The sequence below is a fragment of the Balaenoptera physalus genome (genome assembly GCF_965194825.1).
Source record: "Balaenoptera physalus genome assembly, chromosome: 16".
In the NCBI taxonomy this organism is placed as follows: Eukaryota; Metazoa; Chordata; class Mammalia; order Artiodactyla; family Balaenopteridae; genus Balaenoptera; species Balaenoptera physalus.
In genome coordinates, this window is record NC_138898.1 from 70,327,750 (window position 1) to 70,347,800 (window position 20,051).

At 40.9% G+C, this 20,051-nt stretch overlaps 2 protein-coding genes across 2 annotated transcripts in view; both read right to left on the reverse strand.

The window, feature by feature from the left end:
• Positions 1 to 21: 21 nt before the first annotated feature.
• Positions 22 to 9,955, reverse strand: THUMPD1 (THUMP domain 1 NAT10 acetyltransferase adaptor). The gene is made up of 4 exons (XM_082431114.1): positions 7,127 to 9,955; positions 5,596 to 5,770; positions 4,360 to 4,608; positions 22 to 3,922 (listed from the first exon to the last, which is right to left on the reverse strand). Exons 1-4 carry the CDS (start codon positions 7,355 to 7,357, stop codon positions 3,369 to 3,371), a joined length of 1,209 nt encoding a protein of 402 aa, XP_082287240.1. The 5' UTR covers positions 7,358 to 9,955; the 3' UTR covers positions 22 to 3,368.
• Positions 9,956 to 16,638: 6,683 nt separating this feature from the next.
• The window catches only part of ERI2 (ERI1 exoribonuclease family member 2), a 58,301-nt gene continuing 54,888 nt past the window's right edge, over positions 16,639 to 20,051 (reverse strand). The window contains exons 10-11 of the transcript XR_014254982.1: positions 17,979 to 18,146; positions 16,639 to 16,765 (exon numbers count right to left, since the gene is read on the reverse strand). The gene's annotated coding sequence lies outside the window, so the exon portion shown is untranslated. The remainder of the gene's footprint in view (positions 16,766 to 17,978; positions 18,147 to 20,051) is intronic.

The window sequence follows — 20,051 nt, forward strand, 5'->3', positions numbered from 1 at the left end:
AGGAGAGATAGAGAACACCAGTCTTTAGGGAACAAATTTATTTTGATTTTTCTGAAAACATCAGAAACTATGAAAAACAAGCTGAATATCTGGCCATACCAAAAGCAAAATACAAGTAAAAATAACATTTAGAAACCATGTTTAACTAAAGGGAAACATGTTTTAAAATATCAAATTTAACACTCTTTCCTCCACAGAGCGAAACAAGTTTTACTAAACCACAACACTGAAGTGGAGTTTAACTGACATAATTTTTTAAAATAAAAATTAAAAGGACAAAAAGCACTCAATTCCCACCCTGGAATCTCGTCATTTATAGAATAACATGCTCAGATGTCAGTGAAAATAAACAGTTGGTAAACCTGAAAATAAATCTTTCAATGACTGAATTCAGATTCCAACAGAACACAGTACTACCTTACATTTGGGGAAGAATAGCTTTTGTCACACTAAGGTCTTACCAAATACTGGTAAAAATAAATACAAAAGAGGATTAAAAACAAACTACTAAATCAAAATCTTTCTGTAGAGTAGCAGCTTTCAAAAAATAAAAGGAACCCAGTTCCAGACGGTTGTACGTACATTCTGTAAGCATACAGCCAATTTTATTCCCAGAGTCTTGTACTATCAAAATAAAAGTTATCTTTGTCTTGGAAAAAGTCTGATGAAGGCACCAAAATCCTATCATCCGTGTTCCCCCAATGATAGTTACAATGCTCCTATCATCCTTTCAAGATAACTTCAACTTGTTAAGAGTTAACATTCTAAATATCTAAAGATATATAAGGAAGTTCCAGCCTCATCTGCACCAGCAAGGCCCTTTCTATTCTCTTTGCTCCTCCCAAATCCTTCGTTTTACCGGCAGGACCACTAGCCAGGAGGATAAAAATATATTTCCATGTTCACTAGCCAATAAACAAACATAGCCATTGGTGCAGGAAGACTTAACACTTACAATACTTCCGAACTTGTTAAAACTTACTAAAATCCAACTCCAAAAGCTAATTTCACGACCCCTTAGTATTCTCAATCCGGACATTTAATTTTGCAGCCCTCTTTGGTGTCTGTCTCTTCCATCTTTTTTCAGTTTTACCCTGGCGGAACCCTTGAAAAAACTTTCAAATTAAGGGGATCTTCAATGTATATGAGTGTGAGCACTAAGTTGAAAGACACTCTTGTTTCACAGAAATCCAGAACTGTCAGAAGAGGACTCTGAGTTCTTCCTCTTCTCTCAGTGAAAAAATCCCAGGCTGAGATTTTGCGAAAGGGTTCCTCACCCAGTCACACACCAGTGTTGGGAAAAGGAGGGGAAATGTTATTTAATTTGGTTTTGCAGTTCTGCAAGAGGAGTTTAAATAAGGCCTGAGACTTGTTGCTTTCTTCATTCTCAAACCCAAGTGGCTGTGGAAACATTTCAAGAGTGCCTTATGCAATGTAATTATTCCAAAGAGTCAGTTTCTTTTAATCTAAGACTCCTGTCACTTTTAAGAAAAAATATCTTTCTCCAGGCCCTTGCGGAAAACTGGTCATTTGTTCTTGCAATGAAAAAATGTCTCCTAAATAGACTAGTTTCTGTAGCCATTCTTCGTCTTCAAAGCATTTAGCAAAATCTAGCCTAGTATTTTATTGTACTTATAATTTACTGGTAATTCACCTTTCAACTCAAATATCCTGTGGAGAACTCTTCCTCTGATAAGTACTGGATTTCTGTATGTAGGAGATTTATGTGCTCTTTGTTCAGGTTTTAGTTTTTTTTTTTAAACATTCTTGCATAAAATGGATCTTTAATTAAGTTAACCATTTTTGTAGCATTATTTAAAACTTTCTTCATTTCATCTCCAAGTTTTTAATATCAGCACTTCTCTGTGAAGAAAGCAGTGTGCTATAACATCAACGTCAGGATTTTCTTTTATTAAAATGAGGCAAAACTTGTCATGGAGCCAGCCACTGATGGGGCACCAGGAGTACAGATGACAGACTATTGTTTTTCAGATATGAAAACCTACTAAATTTATACTGACCATTGTTTTGGGAGGCTCCTAGCAGGCAAAAGTTTCCTTGAATTTCCTCATCATTTACAAATCTTACAAATGCTACAGCATGACAAATATTCATGAAATCTGTTGATTCATCAGCAACTGCTGCTGCTTTTAAACAAAACCTCTTTAGCATCATGTGACATAAGTCAATTTATTACATTGAGAGAAAAATCTTTTTAATTTCTTGTACTGCTCCTTGACCTAGCATTTTAATGTTGGTACTGTTAGATTCTTACCAACTATGTGAATTTTTCTTTCCTGGAAAAAGTTCTGCTACTACATAATTTGCTTCCTAAACCTTTTCACTGAATGTGATTTTTTGAACAAAAGCTTTACTGTCTTGATATTCCAAAGCCATTAAAATAATCATCTTTATTTGTCAAGGAGCTATGATTTATAGTTACAACTGCTGAAGCAAATGTTTGGTTTGTAAGTTGCATTTCACAAAGGATATGGAATGGAACAGCTTGAATAATAAGTCCATTTACATTGTAAAGTAGCTTACATTGTAAAGAATTTGCGTGCCTTGCTGCACTAGTATACTGTAATAACTCAGAAGACTAATTCTTCATAACTAACCTCATCAGAAATATCTCTAATTGTATTCCTAGAATGAACACTTCTATCTCACACCTTGCCTCCAAAAACTGCAGCACTGCACCGTCAGATTTGGTTGTAACAAATGTTATGAAAACATAAAAATGGGCATAGCTTCCACTGCAGGGAGCGCGGGTGCGATCCCTGGTTGGCGAACTAGGATCCCACATGCGTCGCGGAGCGGCCAAAGAAAAAGGCGGGCGGGGCATAAAAACTAAACAAGAAAATCACAAAAAGTACAAAAACTTCACAAAACAATATACTTCTAACCTATATGGCCCATGTTTTTGCAATATTTACAAGGTGGCTGGGGACAGCTGAGTTGCAAAATGCAAAAATTCCTTCCTTAGAATGAAAATTTCCCTCTGAGTTTCGATTTCACAGAGCTTGCTCACTCCCGTAAGTCAGCTGACAGTGCAGAAGCGGGGGAGTGGGGAAGGTAATCAAGAGGGAGAGGCCAACATCACCCTCCCCCTACCCTCCGCTCTGTGCAGTAGCATTCACCAATTTATCCATAGCCTCTTCTAGCTCAACCAAATGCACACTGCCATATAGGGCTGAAAGATCTCTAACAAAACTATTAACGGGGCTGCTCAATTATTGTGAGTACAGCATTATGCAGCACACAAACTCAAAAACAATATTTTTAGTAACAATTTTATATAGAATCCCAGCAACATCCCACAGAACCGCAGTTGAGAAATCCACCTCCAACACCAAACGTTTTTTTTCCTATGAGAGGTCATTTTCATGTGACTCAGATCCTTCTGTGACTTGACTTGCAAGTTCAGGTTTAGCGGTCCCCTCACTCACCACATGTGTCTCAGATCCTTCTGTGACTTGACTTGCAAGTTCAGGTTTAGCGGCCCCCTCACTCACCACATGTGTCTCAGATCCTTCTGTGACTTGACTTGCAAGTTCAGGTTTAGCGGCCCCCTCACTCACCTCATGTGTCTCAGATATTGGTTCTGTCTGACCCAGCTCCTCACTATCCTCTGGTACCACCTGCTGGTTATTTTTTCCTTCTGCTGGGTCATTTTGATTTGATTTGTCACCAGATTCCAATTTAGCTTCTTTCCCATTTCCTGTTAGCGCTGCCTGCTTTGGGTTAAGCTGTGACGAGTCCTTGGCACTCTTCACCACCTCCTGGAGATTGTATTTTCTGAACAATGTGTAATCTTTCACAACACTCAGGCAACAGACAGCTTTAATGATTTCTACTACCACTGTGTATTGTGGATTGGTAAGATCTACTTTATTTTCCGAATTGAGGCTGCCTACTATTCCTGTAACAAAAATAACAGGAAAACAGGCTAAGAAGGATACCTTTAAGCTTGGCGGATACAAAAACAATCTTTCATCTCCTCCTATTTAGAATTTGTTAAAACAATATGTATATACTAGTCCACTCTTCTACATGGACTTCCATCAAATTCCCTGAATGCTTTCAATAAATAAATACAAATAAAATCCTGAGACATTTAACAAGAGCACCTTTTTCCCCAAAGAAAATTCAATCTTGATTTGGAAAAGACTTTAGTATCTAACTACCAAAAAAATTTCATACCCAACATATTGAAAAGTTAGGTTTGATATTATTTAAGTGCATTTTAGTATACTTGTTCTACACTCAAAAATGTAAGCCTTAAATCTCAAAAAAAAAAATCTTATAAACAAGTATTTACCATGGCACACCTATGTAAAATCACTAAGAGAAACATACCTGCCAATTCTTTGATAACTTCTTCTCTATTCATGTGACTGTTATTTCGAGATTTATATACAATCTGAAATGTCCCTTTGTTTGGAGCTTTAAACCAGGGTTCCAAAAATGTTTCTGCATATTTTTTCATGTCTTCTAAGAAAGCCTTGCATGTGCCTGAGATGGGTAACATTCGTAGAATAACCCGAGTCTTCTTCTTCTTGGTTTTGTATATATCTTGGAGAATATGATGCACCAATTTCTCAGGTTCTAAAATAAAAAGAAAAAATCAGCACAGAACAAACAGGTAAGTTTAAAAGTTCTCAGACATTTTAAACTCTTCAAACTCTCTAAAATGAATTTTCATTGGCAGTGACATAAATTGACAGTAGAGTAGAAAAAATCATTATAATGAATTTTAAACAAGTTTAACCAACCATTTTTCCCAATTAATATTTCTTTGGTGCCTACTCTGTATTAATACTGTATCTCATATTTTAACTCTGCTTTTATCAAAAACAATTGTTCTTGAAGACACTGGAGTTAACTTATTTGTGATGTCTAATTTATCTGACGGCAACACCATGCTGTTGTTTTCCTGTATCAGCAGCAACTATCCAAGTAATAAACATTAAATAGTACATGCTTTTTTACAAAAACAAAACAAAAATCTGCAAGTCACTTAAAAAGATTTAATCAATCCATTAGCTAAGTTTGTACAGAAGTCTAGATTTCAGACTTCAGAGGAGCCCCAGAGCCATGAACGCACAAGATCATAATGTAGTACTCAGGAGGCATCCTGACTATATACGAGTCTGTTTTGGGCTGCTCAGTGTTTTCAATATTTTTAAAGTAGTTAGCTACATTTAAAAACCTAGAAACTTCTCCAGATTTCCAACTTCTTTTGAAAAATCAGAAGGTCTGGCTCTCCTAAGACTACATTCCCAAATGGCTGGAGCCATTCCAAACTGCCTGGGGTTGAGTAGCAGCTGCTCCTTTTAGACAGAACCGTGTATTCTTGTTTTGCCTAAAGTTACATACAGATAAAGTGGCAAAGCCAGGTTTCCACTCCTAAGCCCTATGTCCACCACCCCATTCTACCTCTCCATATGCCTAGTGCTAACAGTGTAGAGAGGATGCAATCAAATGATTAACTGAGCCATGCCCATGAAGCCATTTTCTAGGCAGTGTTCTCGGAGAACAGGTGTCCAGATATTACAGGATCAATAAATCTTAAAATGTATTAGTCAGACACACCTATCCCAAGTGTCCTGATGAAGACTACATTATTTGCTCCACTCTCCACTGACTGGAATCTTCTCAGCCTCATCTCTGTAGATGCCTTAATGTCACCAACTTCTTTCTTCAAGGCGGCCTCCACATCATCATCTTCTCCCTCACTTCCAGAGGGTTGCTGATCCTTGTCTGCAAACTGTTTGCATAAAACTAATGAGCAGAAATGCCACAACAGCTTATGTTAAAAGCTCTTAATTAACTACTCATGTTGAAACCCCCAGTGGCAGATGATTCAATATTGACAATAAAGCTTCTTATTCAGACACCATTCCCTCCAAAATGTGGAGGAAGAAGGGAGTTCTCTCAGACTGTGGTACATATCACTTGACAATGTTTTCTAAAGCATCTTGACAGTCTGGGGCAGAGGGAAATGTGCTCATCAGATGAATCATTTCAGGGTGGACCTTAATCCTATCAACAGATATGATTGCACCTGATATGACACTCTCCTTTCATGAGATTGAACCAAATAGTTACGAAGTTAAAAATCCTTACTCCTCTTCTACTGAAATAGTTCAAGAACTTGCTCAAGCTGTCGGTGTAGACAAGACATGCACTTGTTGCCCACTCTGCTCCACTAATGGGATTGCCAATCAGGCACTAATGGTAATTTTACACATTTGTGGAGATTTTATTGTATACCAGGATGTTATTTTATGTACATATGCAATTTTTTTAGCCAACCTTCTGAAGTCCTATCATTATTCTCTTTTTTATCTAGCTCAGCAGAATTAATAACATGCCCATCCCCTGAGCTAGTAAATGACAGTACCTGAATTTAAATGCCCTCTGTACTATGCTCCTCCATTTAATTCCTTGGGGTGTGCATGTGTGTATTGGTCCAAATCCTAAGCCAATAATATAATTATTTCCAAAATGGGACAATGAGACTTTATACAGTATTGTTTCAAAAAGTTCTTACTTTTTGAAATGTATTTTTATATGCATTTGAGAAGTAACTAGAACTAGTAAGTACTAAAAACACTATTTTAGAGATGCTATTGCTTAGGACAAACACATTACTACAGCCATAATGTTCAAATGGTGGTAAGATATGGCAAAAACCTTAACGACGAATGAAGTGTGCCCTTGTGAACTTGGACCAGCTAGTACCTAACCTACTTCAACCTCAGTGTCCTGGTGAGCAATACTTCACAAAGCTACGATGAGAAGTAAATGTTTCTGAAAGAGCTTCAGAAACAACGCCTGAACCGCAGGAAGCAATCTATACATGGGAGCAACCGTGATTAATGATGGGGAACAAAAGCCCGAAGTGCAAGCACTGAAGCACAAGACCGGGTAGGGGTCGGGAGCCGAGACCTTGCGGGGTGGCGGGGAGGGCGGGGAGGGCGGGGAGGACACGGAGGCGAGGACACGCCCCCTCACCGCCACTCAAGCGGCCAACCTCGCGCATGCGTATACAGGTAGCCGGCCTGCCACCCTTCCCTCCTCCCACAAAGGCCTGCTGGCCCGCCCTCCCCGAGGCCGGTACCTTTTCTGGACCATACATGTCGTCGCCGTATTCGTTGAGCAGGCTGTAGGCCTCCTCCACGCACTTGCGCTCGTTCATGTTACAGGTGATGAGAATGCCCTGTAGCCCAGGCTCCAGCTGCCGGGGCCCGCCGCCATCGCAGCGCCGAGCCCGTTTGGCGTGCACGTACTGAGCCTTGCCTTTGCGCTTCCCGCCGCTAGGCTGAGGAGACTGCTGGACGGGGGACGCCATGGTAGGTGAGAGCTGAGGCAAGCGAGAAACGTGCTTCTCGAAGACCTTCGCGCCCTCACCTCTGCTGGCGCGGGCTGATTACGTCAGGTGTGCGCGATGACCTCCCCTAGTCCCTCCTCCAAGCCTCATTCCCGGCTCCGCCGGGTCCTAAAGCCGGTGGGCGGCAGGCTGCCTAGAGGTGGCGTGAGGCCCGCCCCTCGCCAGGATTGACAGGCACTGGCTTTCACCTCAACCCCGGAAGAAGGTGTTTCCCTGGAGAAGTGGCCTGCCGCAGGTGGAGGTGGCTTTGCGCGTCCAGTATCAGCGGCTTTGCAGCCATTCCAAAAGTGGCGGTAGTGGCACTTTCCAGAACGTTAATGCCAGTTCAAGCTTCCTAGATTCTGCAACCATCCTTGGCACCTGTTCCTCCAGCCTACCCTATAATTCTGTCAGCTTCCCAACTTTTCAGCCTAAATTTGCAGGAATATGTTTCTAATGTGACTTACAACCAAGAATGGTGGTTTGTCACACTGCTTTCTCTGGGGTTTTATCCCTAGTCTCAGCAACTATCATGTTAATATATTATCTTTTAAAAATCATTGAAAAGATGCCACTCTTGAAGAATGCGTTCAGGGGGAGTAAGTGCTCCCCACACTTACCCCCAACTACTCCTCAGGTACAAAGTTGTTGCCAGATTTCAGTTACTACAAATCCTAGAGGAGGTAATCTGCAAAAGGGGCACTGAACTGAGATTCAATAATCTTTGATTCTAACCCCAGATTTACCATTATTTCCAAAAATCTTATCACCATCTCATTTTTTCTTTCATCTTTGCTTCCACCTTTACTTTTCAGAGTGTCATCTGTGGAGATTGCATAGCATATATTTCTGGAGGTCCTGAGTTGCTTGTGAAAGGCAGTCTTATTACACTGGCGTTGCTGCGGTGTCAGGAGGCATAGAGCTGGCTGGAAAACTTTTTTCTTTTCATCCTCAGTGCCTAGCATAGTGCCTGGCCCATAGTAGGTGCTCGAAAATGTTTTTGAATTGAATTCCACCCAAAAAATGTTCAATAAACAAAAAAGGTTAAGACTCACGCTGTTGAAAGGGAAAGTACGCCCCAGTCCTGATCCCATTAAACCGTGTCAGAGAAGCTGGAAAAGGGCATTGGTCTCCACCAGAACCTCTCTTTCACTAGGTGAATTTCAGTTGCCCATACACTACCCTCTGTCGTTATGATCTTAGAAGTTAGCATACAGATAAAAGTTAAGATATATAGTTTGACCCCTAAGCATATTTGAGTCCTACATGCTGGAGGTATGGAGGCAAATCAGGAGGCAAACTTGAAAACCAAACTCTGTTGTATTTCACGTTTGCTATGCTGGGAGAAACCCTATTAGGTGAGAAAAATATGCAAACTTCCAACCCCCAGTCTAGATATCAGAATTATATAAATTTCCCCCTCATCCCGTGGCAACTTCACATGACACTTCCACTTTCTTCTGAACGAGGCCCTTAATCCAGCTCTAAATAACTCAGCCTGTGTTTATTCTTGATTTTTCTTTATTCTTTTTCGTTTTTTTCTTCATGACTATGACATCATTATATCATTTAGAGAGAGATTTCCTTGGCAATGCTGGAAACACAATTGTACACAGTTTCTGCTTATATGAACTTTCACCTCCTTAGGGCACCAATCATGGTCAGTGGACTAATATCTATCACTGGGCACTAAGGGCTCTATGATGTGGCTTGTAAACCCCTCTTGTGGCTCCTGTATTTGTGTTTTATAAAGAAGAAATGTTGACATTATAGAAAGTGGCACTTGACATCTTGTGGAGTGTATAATGGTGCTCTGAGGAATTTGCCTTTTATTCTAACTAACCTATTTGCTTCACATATTCAGGAGGGCTTACAGTCCAACAAGTGAGGGGTTGGTGTAAGACATTCTAAATTTCCTTTTGCTTTCTCTTCCTAACCTTCAAAGTTACTACCATTTAACTTATACTTGTATGCTCAGTACAGAATCCGTTCTGGCCCTGAACACAACACTCTTAGATACCCTTCATGTTCTGACCTCGCTATCCATCCAGGGTTTCCTGCCTTATTCTCTTGATACCCAGCATCTTCAGATAATAGATGTTCTGATGCTGAACCCCAGTATCCTCCTGACTTGATTGCTCAACACCTGCCACCTTCAGAGTTGGTATCATGTAAGATTTAAGAGCCCAAATTCTAAAGTCGAATCAAGTTCAAATCCCAGTTCTGCCATGTCCAGGCTGTGGGAGTCCGAGCAAGTTACCTAAGTCAAGTTTCTTCATTGACTTTAATGGAAAAAAAATTTAATGGAAATGATAATACCCACATCATGGGTTACTGGGAAAGTTCATTAAGGTCAGGCATGACAAGTGTTAAGCTCATAGTTACTGTTCAACCAATGTGGACTTGAAAACAGTTGTGGCTCATCGAAGCCTAGATTTTTTTTTTTTTTTGGCACTAGTATCCATTCCCCAATCCAGTCTCCTAAATTCATTATTTATCTCTTAATCTCTTATTTCAGTGGTTCTTTTGTATGTGTAACTTATTGAAAGTTAAATTTAATCCTTTTAGGAAAGAAGCTAGAGGGGAAATAAATCAAAAAATAAAATAGTGCAAAGTAAAATAAGATAAAATACATAACACCTGCATGCCCTTACCTCTGCCAATTGGCTCCTGCCAATATTTGATTGAATGACACCCCAGGTGTTTCACTGGATTTGTCTCCTTGGCTGACAGCGCTTGTGTCACACTTGCACTTTCACACCCGCAAGCTATTTAAGAAAGATGTCCAACAGCCTCATCCCACAAGCTGGAACCTAAATTTGAATGCATGTGAACTTGGGTCTATCCCTGGAGAACCACATTTGGCCTGGCTCTTTGCTCCTATGTGCCCCTTCACTCAGCCCTACTGGGTGTTCATAACTCCTGATCCTGGCCTCCCCCAGTTTGCTTCATCCCACCATTGCTGGAGTCTCAATTTTGACAGGTATGCTTCTCTAAGGCAAATTTTGCATTTTGTGGACCTAGGTTCTTGAAGGCAAAAGTGAATGAATCTTTTTTTCTCCGATTTTCTTCTCCAATTTTATACCCTATACATGTATGAATCTTCTTAAAACTTTTCCTGACGTTTCATGAGTACTTTCTCCCTACTCATTTGAGATTTTGTTGAATAATCTACGTTTAAATTTAGTTGTTTTATTATTTAGTTCTACTTCTTTGAGTATTTCTAGATCCCCCTCCTGCTTCTTACTTCTACTTTATTATTTAATTTATTTTTATTTTTGGCTGCATTGGGTCTTCGTTGCTGTGCATGGGCTCTCTCTAGTTGCAGCGAGTGGGGGCTACTCCTGGCTGTGGTAGGTGGTGCTTCTCATTGTGGTGGCCTCTCCTGTTGCAGAGCACAGGCTCAGTAGTTGTGGCACGTGGGCTCAGTAGTTGTGGCTCACAGGTTCTAGAGTGCAGCCTCAGTAGTTGTGGTGCACGGGCTTAGTTGCTCTGTGGCATGTGGGATCTTCCCGGACCAGGGCTTGAACCCGTGTCCCCTGCATTGGCAGGCAGATTCTTAACCACTGCAACACCAGGAAAGCCCCTTACTTCCACTTTAATCAATGCTCCTAAGAATGAATCCCTAATGGTAGAATCTCAGGCAGTGTTATAACTTAGAAATGTTTCTATTTGCAATTCAAATCATACTATGAACTGCACATTCCACCAATGCATAACACTAGTCTTGAATAATACACTAATGCAAGAAGTATAAATTCAGAGTAGGTATAGTATGTATTGGGTTGGCCAAAGTAAAATGTTATGGAAAAACCTGAATGAACTTTTTGGCCAACCCAATATTTAAGAGCCCAGGGTAACTCAGGTATAGAGGATCTTTTAGCACAGATGAGGCCAAATAAGAATGATCTACATGAGTACTCAGTTTGAATAATTTGTATTTAAATTAAAAATTGGAGGGAAGTTGGAACTTCCTTGGTGGTCCAGCAGTTGACTCCATGCTCCCAATGCAGGGGGCCTGGGTTCAATCCCTGGTCAGGCAGTTAGATCCCACATGCTGCAACTAAAGATCCCACATGCTGCAACTAAAGATCCTGCATGCCACAACAAAGATCCCACATGCCACAACTAAGAACCAGCACAGCCAAATAAATAAATAAATGAATAATTTTTTTAAAAAAATCGAAGGGAAGTCAATTAGAATACAGCATTCAGTGTACAGATGAACAGAGAGACAAACTGATTGGGAACACACTTTGAAAGTCAAACAGTCTTGGGTTTAAATACTAACTCCACTACTTTGCTAGCCTTATGACCTTGGGAAAGTTAACTGCTCTGAACTTCGTGTTCCTCATCTGTAAAATGGGAATAGCTATAATATATACCTTATAGGTCATTGTGAGTATTGAATAATTCATGCCAGTCTCAGATAAAAATATTCAATAAATGTTAGCTGCTGCTGTTTTGTTATAGCTGTTGCTAATTGGAAGGTTTGATGAGGGTAATTTTTATCAAACCAGAATTGAGTTTAAGGCCCAGGCTTTTTGTGTTGGTCAGTTGGCTTTGAAGTATCTCCAGTCACCATTTACTGATTTCCCAGGATCCGAGAGATACCTTATTATATCTAAGTGTGTTAATATGGAAAGATTTACAAGATACATTGGAAACTGGGGAAAAAAATCAAAGTGAGGTATGTGTAGTATGAACCAATTCATGTTTTAAAAGGAAATATATATGTGCATATATGTACCCATACATACATACATATGTATATGTGTATGTGTCTTAATCCTATATATATGTATATGTATACATATATGTATATATCATATATATATATATATATATATATATATATATATATATATATATAAAAATGATGCTTAGTAAGAGTTCTGTTGTTCTCCACATTTCTCAACTAAAACTCAAAGCTAAGAATTAAGAGGCACTGTCTCTGCCCTTTCCAGTATAAAAAGAACTGTCAACAAAGACTAAGGCATGTCTCTCTAAGTTTGGAAAAAGTTGGCTCAATTAGCCCTGCTATCCCCATACCACTCTGCTTCTCAGTTTACATCAGAAGCCTGGGGACAGGAGAGGAGAGAGTGCTTTCACCCCCTTTCCTGCTTCTTATTTCCACTTTAGTCAATGCTCCTAAGAGTGTTTTCACCCCCTTTGCAGAGAGGGGCATCAATGGAATCCCTCATAAAGGTTAAAGGTGCCTGGAAGAAGAAGAGACTGGCATCATATTCTGGGTTGATGTCCCCTTCCTCCTGGCTAAGTGAGAAAATGAGTCAGAATGGGAAGTAGAGGTAGATGGCAGGGTACAGAGAGTGAGAGAATGGGGAGGGACAACAGAGAAGAGGACTGCCACCCAAGATAGGGTGTTCTAAAGATGTGTGCATATCTGTGTCAAGTAGACTCCCAGAAAGTACCTGAGCTTAAACAAGTAGACCCAACAGACAGAGGATTAAAGTCACACTGTCATGGTAACTCCTCTTACCCTAATCTTTTTTCCTTACCCTCCAAAACAGAGGATCTAGTGTTTAGAATTGGGAGGGGGGAAAATGTGTCTGGGAGATAGAAAAGACCATTTGTCTCTGTTCCAGGCACGATAGTGGGAGGAGCAGCAGAAAGAGTGGCCAGCCCTCCTGTCCACTGCAGTTCCCCAGAAGCACAGAGCAAGTCTATGCTGGGGAGAGGGGAGCAGGTACAATGTACATGGAGTCTGAGATTTAAATTTTGAGTGGACAAACTTTTAATAACTGAAAATGATTGGAAAGTTGTAGGACCATCCCAAGAAGTCTTTCATTTTTGTCAGTTTGATTACTATGTGTCTTGGCATGTTCCTCCTTGGGTTTATCCTGCCTGGGCCTCTCTGTGCTTCCTGGACTTGGGTGACTGTTTCCTTTCCCATGTTAGGGAAGTTTTCAGCTATTATCTCTTCAAATGTTTTTTCAGGTCCTTTCTCTCTCTCCTCCTTCTGGGACCCCTATAATGCGAATGTTGATGCATTTAATGTTGTCCCGGAGGGCTCTTAAACTGTCTTCATTTCTTTTCATTCTTTTTTTCTTTATTCTGTTCTGTAGCAGTGATTTCCACAATTCTGTCTTCCAGTTCACTTAGCCATTCTTCTGCCTCAGTCACTCCGCTATTGATCCCTTCTAGTGAATTTTTCATTTCAGTTATTGTATTGTTCATCTCTGTTTGTTTGTTCTTTAGTTCTTCTACGTCTTTGTTAAACATTGCTTGCATCTTCTTGATCCTTGCCTCCATTCTTTTTCCAAGGTCTTGGATCATCTTCACTATCATTATTCTGAATTCTTCTTCTAGCGGGTTGCCTGTCTCCACTTCACTTAGTTGTTCTTCGGGGGTTTTATCTTGTTCCTTCATCTGGGACATATTCCTCTGCCGTCTCATTTTGTCTAACTTTCTGTGATTGTGGTTTCCGTTCCACAGGCTGCAGGATTGTAGTTCTTCTTGCTTCTGCTGTCTGCCCTCTGGTGGATGAGACTGTCTAAGAGGCCTGTGCAGGCTTCCTGATGGGAGGGACTCCACTGGTGGGTGTTGCTGGGTCTTGTCCCTCTGGTGGGCAGGGCTGTGCTCAGGAAAACTTTAAGCCAGCTGTCTGCTGATGGGTGGGGCTGTGTTCCCACCCTGTTGGTTGTTTGGCCTGTGGCAACCCAGCACTGGAGCCTACAGGCTGTTTGGGGGGGGCTAATGGCAGCCTCTGAGAGGGCTCACACCAATATGTACTCCCCAGAACTACCGCTGCCAGTGTCTTTGTCCCCGCCATGAGCCACAGCCACCCCCTTCCTCCGCAGAAGACCCTCTAATACTAGCAGGTAGGTCTGGCCCAGTCTCTATTGAGGTCACTCCTATTTTTCTCCTGGGTTCTGGTGCACACAGGACCTTGTGTGTGCCCTCCAGGAGCAGAGTCTCTGTTTCCCCCAGTTCTGTGTATTTCCTGTGATCAAGCCCCACTGGCTTTCAAAGCCAGATTCTCTGGGGGTCCTCCTCCTGTTACCAGACCCCCAGGCTGGGAAGTCTGACGTGGGGCTCAGGACTTTCACTCCTGTGGGAGGGCCTCCGTGGTACAATTGCTCTCCAGTCCATGGGTCTCCCACCTGGTGGGTATGGGATTTGATTTTATCGTGACTGCACCCCTCCTACTATCTTGTTGTGCCTTCTTCCTTGTCTTTGGCTGTAGGGTATCTTTTTTGGTAGGTTCCAGCGTTTTTCTGTTGATGGTTGTTCAGCAGTTAGTTGTGATTTTGGTGTTTCGGTAAGAAGGGGTGAGCCCATGACCTTCTATTCTGCCATCTTGAGCTCAAGCCCCCCTCCAAGAAATGATTAAGTGATGGAAAAGGGATATTGAGTACCAAGGGAGAAAACAGAAATTGGGGGGAAAATAAAGTTTTGAGTTAAGACTCATTTGAAAACCTACATATAAATAGTTACATATATATGTAACTTATTTTTATATAGATATAAATACACAGAGATTTACACACATATATATATGTATATCTCCCTCCCACCCCCTACACACACACACCCTGTTTTGCAACAAATTCAGTGACTACTTTATTTTTTATTTTATTTCATTCTGTATTTTTTACTTTGTTTTTGTCCACATGCATGTATTCTTTTTACAAGTTAAAATAAAGTGCCATTTACTTGATGTGGATATTCACAAAGTATTTCTCTTTCCTCCTTGGGTCTACAGCAAGACTAATTTCTCAGCCCCCTGTAAGTAAGGGTGGGGAAATGTGGGTGGAAGTGATGCATGCCTCTAGGCCTAAATTCTTATGAGGTCCTCCACAAATGCACTCTTCTCTCTGATGTTCCCTTGCTCTGGCTCTCATTCTCCTGCTTGCCAACTTGCTGATTTTAGAGGATCCAATTCAGGGCTCTTAGGAGGCCTAGGGGAGAGTGAAACCTGTGAATATAAGGATTATGGCTACTTTGTGGAGGGGAGCTGCCCAGGAAAGCACATTAACCAGGAACTTCTGCATTAGACTTAAGCCTCTGAGTTTTGGGTTTGTTTCTGCAGCATAGCCTAGCACACTTTAACTAATATACTGGGAATCTAAAGTTTGTTCAGAATGTCTTTACTATTTTTGTTAGAGTCTTATTGTCCATAGTGATTATAACACTGTCCTTCTGATAAATTGAAAGAACAGGCCTGATAACAAAATGAAGAGAACATGGGTTTTGAAGTCTGACCTGAGTAGAAAGCCCAGTTCTGTAGTTTTTTCAGGAGACTCAAAAGGAAATCCTGGCCTGGTGGCCAGACCTCTGTTTTCTTGCCAAAACACCACATCATGCCTTTTACTCCCTCCTTACAAAATGTATATGAAGTAGACTTCTATCTGGAAGTAGATTACAAAATGGTTGAGACAGTACTATAAACTTTGCTCTTTTTCCTGTAGAACCATTTATGAAAATATTTTTATTTTTGAAGGATTTTTTTTGTTATTGTTGCTTAAATTATTTGGGGGAAATATTCATAACTTCAGACTATTTTACATGTTGAGAAAAATTTAGTCAACCTTGGCTGGTGTGACAAGAAATCAGGAGAGAGTGAGAGAATGTTCCAGGTAACTTTTTTCCACTTTTGACTTAATTATGCCAATTCCACAAAACACACACACACACCCAGCTCTCTGCAAGTGATGGAAAAGCTTAGTGGGGCTCAGAGAAGGCCTGCCATTTTCCCTCTGTGTTTGTATATGTAGGGGGCAGGGTATATTTGGAAGAATAAAAGTGGAAAGATGGGGTCTAATCATATATCAGTTATGTCACCTTGCCCTTTTCCCCTTTCCCCTTCTCTTGGGAACTTTATGGGTAGGCAGCTTAAGGGCTATTTTGACATGTTCATTATCAAAATCTTTGCTCCAGTCAAGTTGATTCTAGGTGTAATCAAACAACTTGACATTAAAGTAGAAGGCTATAACCCTTCCAACAGAGTCACTTTCAAGTTGTATGACTTATTTTAAGGTTATTTGTTCTCTACTCAAATCATTTCCTCATATTTAAAAAAAAAATGGGCATAGTTATACTTACCTTACAGAGCTGCTATATGACATACAAAAAACATTCAAGAAATGGTAATTCTGTTCCACTCCATGTAAGAGATGGTTCCAACACTAATCCCATTTTCCTTGTTGTTGTCTTATGATGTTGTCTTATGATGGAAAAGGGGGTATGTTAAAAGAATCTCTCAAAAGCCTGGTCTTGGCTGGGAAGTACATTTATTTATTCAGGTTTTTCTTAAGACAGGTGGGTATAAGAATGATCCAATAGCTTAAGTCAGAATCCTCCAGGAGATCTCGTTTCAAATAATCTTAGAAAAAGACTCAAGTGTTTTTCCAGAGAAAACAGTGATCCCTATAAAATAAGGGATGTAGGTGTTAACAAAAATTCAACCAGGTAAATTATAAAGCTCTAATTGGCTTTACTGAACAATTCATAAGTTGAAAAGCATCCAGTCTCGCAAGTAGAGAGGAGCTCCAAAGAACTACACAGAGGGAAAGGTTTTTAAAGGCAAGACAAGGAAGTCAAACAAAAAAGATTATTTCAGCTTTATCTGTGGGGGACAAAGGGGTCTATGTGGCAGATTGCTTCATCTTTCTTTGGGGGACGGAAAGGTTTACTTCATTGGTGCTGACCAGAAAATTCCATATTGACCAGTTAGAATTACATTCCTGGAGAATGTTGTAAGCTTTTGAGAGACTACAATGCTCCAGGGAGATCGTTATGATTATTATAAGCAGGATAATTCCCAATGTTTGGAGTGTACTTTGGAGCCATGGTCTCCAAGAATCAAACCAATCAAAATCAAATAAGTCAAAAAAAGACTCTGAAGGAGTCGTCTTTTTAAGCCAAGTGGCTTACTTCAGTGGTCTTATGTAACTGAATTTCACCCTTCCCAGAACCTTCCCAGAATTTCAACCTTTCATGTAGGTGCAGTGTGTGGTGTTGGCCACAACACAGACGCTTGTTCAGCTAAAAGGCAATCAAGGGCTAACCTATTATCAAGAACAACTTTGGCCAGAGAGTCTAAGGATTTTTGTTGGATAGCTATTGCTAAAGCAGTTAATTCTGCAATATTTTCAAGAGTTAAGGAGAGGTTCCTCATTTGCATCTACTCCTAACTAGGGAGTAGGGGTCTGTCAAAGGGAGCTAATTTTCAATCATGAATGCCTCCTGGTAATTTCCGTTTGAATCTGTATAAGGGTCTGTAGGCCACACAGGCAGTTTTATTCTGGTTACCCTTACTTTATATTCCTTTCCTTGTAAAGATCCTCGCTGCAAAATTCCCCAAGTTTGCAGTAGTTAACCGGAGACAGGGAAATGCACTGGGGGTCTTTGGCACCCTGGGCAGATAGGAGTTTTTTATGACAAATCCAGCAGTCTGAGAAGTTAAACACACACCCTCACCCTTAACAAAGGCCTGGGAGATACAATCAATGGTGTCATCTTTCCAGGTCAAAGGAAGAAACAGAAAAAGAGAGGGTTTCATGTTTAGTTAAAGTATCAAGTCTTGATCCAGCATCGGCATCTTGGAAGGAAGCAGTCTACCTTGATGTCAGCTACTTACCTTCCTAGTCAATTTGATTTGGCATTCTCCAGCGTTTTTACAGGATCAGATGTCAGGTAGAGCCTTCTTTAGCTGTGAGATGTACATCCAAGGTTCTAGTCCCTGAAGTTTGGCTGCCATCTGGATAGTGAGGAGGACCTCCTTCCAAGGAGATTTACTTTGTTCTTACTAACTCCAAATCAGAAGGATGGGAGAAAATTGGAAACGTTAGTTTGGAGAGTTGTAGCCAGATTTCAGGAAGCTGGAAGTATTTAGAATCCAGTCCAGGGAATTCCCTGGCAGTGGTTAGGACTTGGCATTTTCATTGCGGTGGCCCGGGTTCGATCCCTCGTCAGGGAACTAAGATCCCACAAGCTGCATGGCCAAAAAAAAAAAAAAAAAAAAAAAAATCCAGTCCAATTTGCAAGTATAAAAGAAAACCTCAAAGACAATTAACAGGATTATAATCTAACATTTGCCAAAATTTCAAATGACCTTTTCCCTTTCGTGATTTTATTGTTTTTGTTTTTGTTTTTCTGATAAGAATTACCTCCCTGAAGTTTATACTTAAACATTTATATCTCAGAGTCATGGTGAAGGAATGCAAATTCCTCCAAGAAGGACTTTGGTTTCCTAAGGCCAATAATTTATGTCTTCTGAGATAAATAGGAGATGTTTGGGGATTGGTAAAAGGAATAGGTGAATTTGAACTGCCACTAGGCTGTATTTCTAGTTTTTCAAGGATTTGTGAGGTAAGGACAGTGATGCCAAATCCGGCTTCTGTACCCGGTACCGAATTAAATCTCAGAGACAGAGTTTTAGGTAAAGTAGAAAAGAATAGCTTTATTGCTTTGCCAGGCAAATGGGGGCCACAGCAGGCTAATGCCCTCAAAATTGTGTGTCCCGACCTGGAGGGTATAGTGAGGAGTTTTATAGTAATGGTTCAAACAGGAGGGCATGATCAGCTCATGGACATTCTTCTGACTGGTTGGTGGTGAGGCAATTGGGAGTCAGCATCATCAACCTTCTGGTTCCAACTGGTCTTGGGTCTATGTGCTTGTGGGCAGCATACAGTTAACTTCTTTCACCTGGTGGGGATTTCAGTATCTGCAGAAAAGCTCAAAGATATTCTTATGTGTATCCCCGGAGGGGGAACCAGGACCCTGCCCCAAGGCTGCACTATTGTTTCTTGACTGCTCCTCCCTTGTCTCTGCATCCCCTCCCTTCCCTGGTTAGCAACTGTTTGAACCTGCCCTTTGGAACTCAGGGAAGGTCATGAAGGCTGAAGCCTATTTCATTCATCATTAAATGGGAGACACACAAAGACTTTTGTGCCCAGGAGCCCCACAGCGTCCTGCTCAGTTTCCACAGTTGCTCTCAGTTCCTCAAAGAACTGGGTTGTAGCCTAGATACTTAAGGATTGACATAACCATCCACTTATGTTAGGATGTTTTTCTTTCCTTCTGGGTACATTTAGCTTAGAAGAGAATGTCTAAAATATTTTTTCTATCAGGCTCTGAATATCAGCTTCCAATTTGGCCAAATTTCTCATTATGAAGTTATGTCAGATTTCAGTTGGGACAAGCAGTGAATACTTCTGACAATATTGAACAACCTCTTGTGTCACCGAGTAGGACCCTTTGGGGCCTTCCCAGGACAGACCTTTTCCTCATACCCTCTGCTTTAGCTCCTCTCTGAAGTACCTAGATAACAGTGTCTGATGCACATTTCCTGAGTTGTTTTACAGATGCTAAAACCCCCACCAAATGGAAGACAGTAAATACTTGATGACCATGAGCACATAGCCAGCAGGCATACTGAAGCATAAAGATTGACAACGTGACCCCTGTGACACTGCCATATTACCTCACCATCAACCAATAAGAGAACTGTGCACAAGCTGATCACATACTCTGTGACTTCCCTCCCTCACCAGGCCTTTAAAAATGCTTTCCTGAAACCCATTGGAGAGTTCAGGCTTTTTGAGCACTAGCTATCCTGGACTCCTTGCTTGGCACCCTGCAGTAAACACTGCACTTTCCTTCACCACAACCTAGTATCAGTAGATTGACTTTACCGCGCATGGACGAGCAG

Coding starts and splice junctions, on each gene's coding strand:
- THUMPD1 (XM_082431114.1), bottom strand. CDS start 7,357: ATGGCGTCCCCCGTCCAGCAGTCTCCTCAGCCTAGCGGCGGGAAGCGC. Junction 4,609..5,595: donor CATCAGGACACTTGGGATAG/GTGTGTCTGACT, acceptor TTTTTATTTTAG/AACCTGAGAAATTGGTGCAT. Junction 3,923..4,359: donor AGTTATCAAAGAATTGGCAG/GTATGTTTCTCT, acceptor TTTTTGTTACAG/GAATAGTAGGCAGCCTCAAT.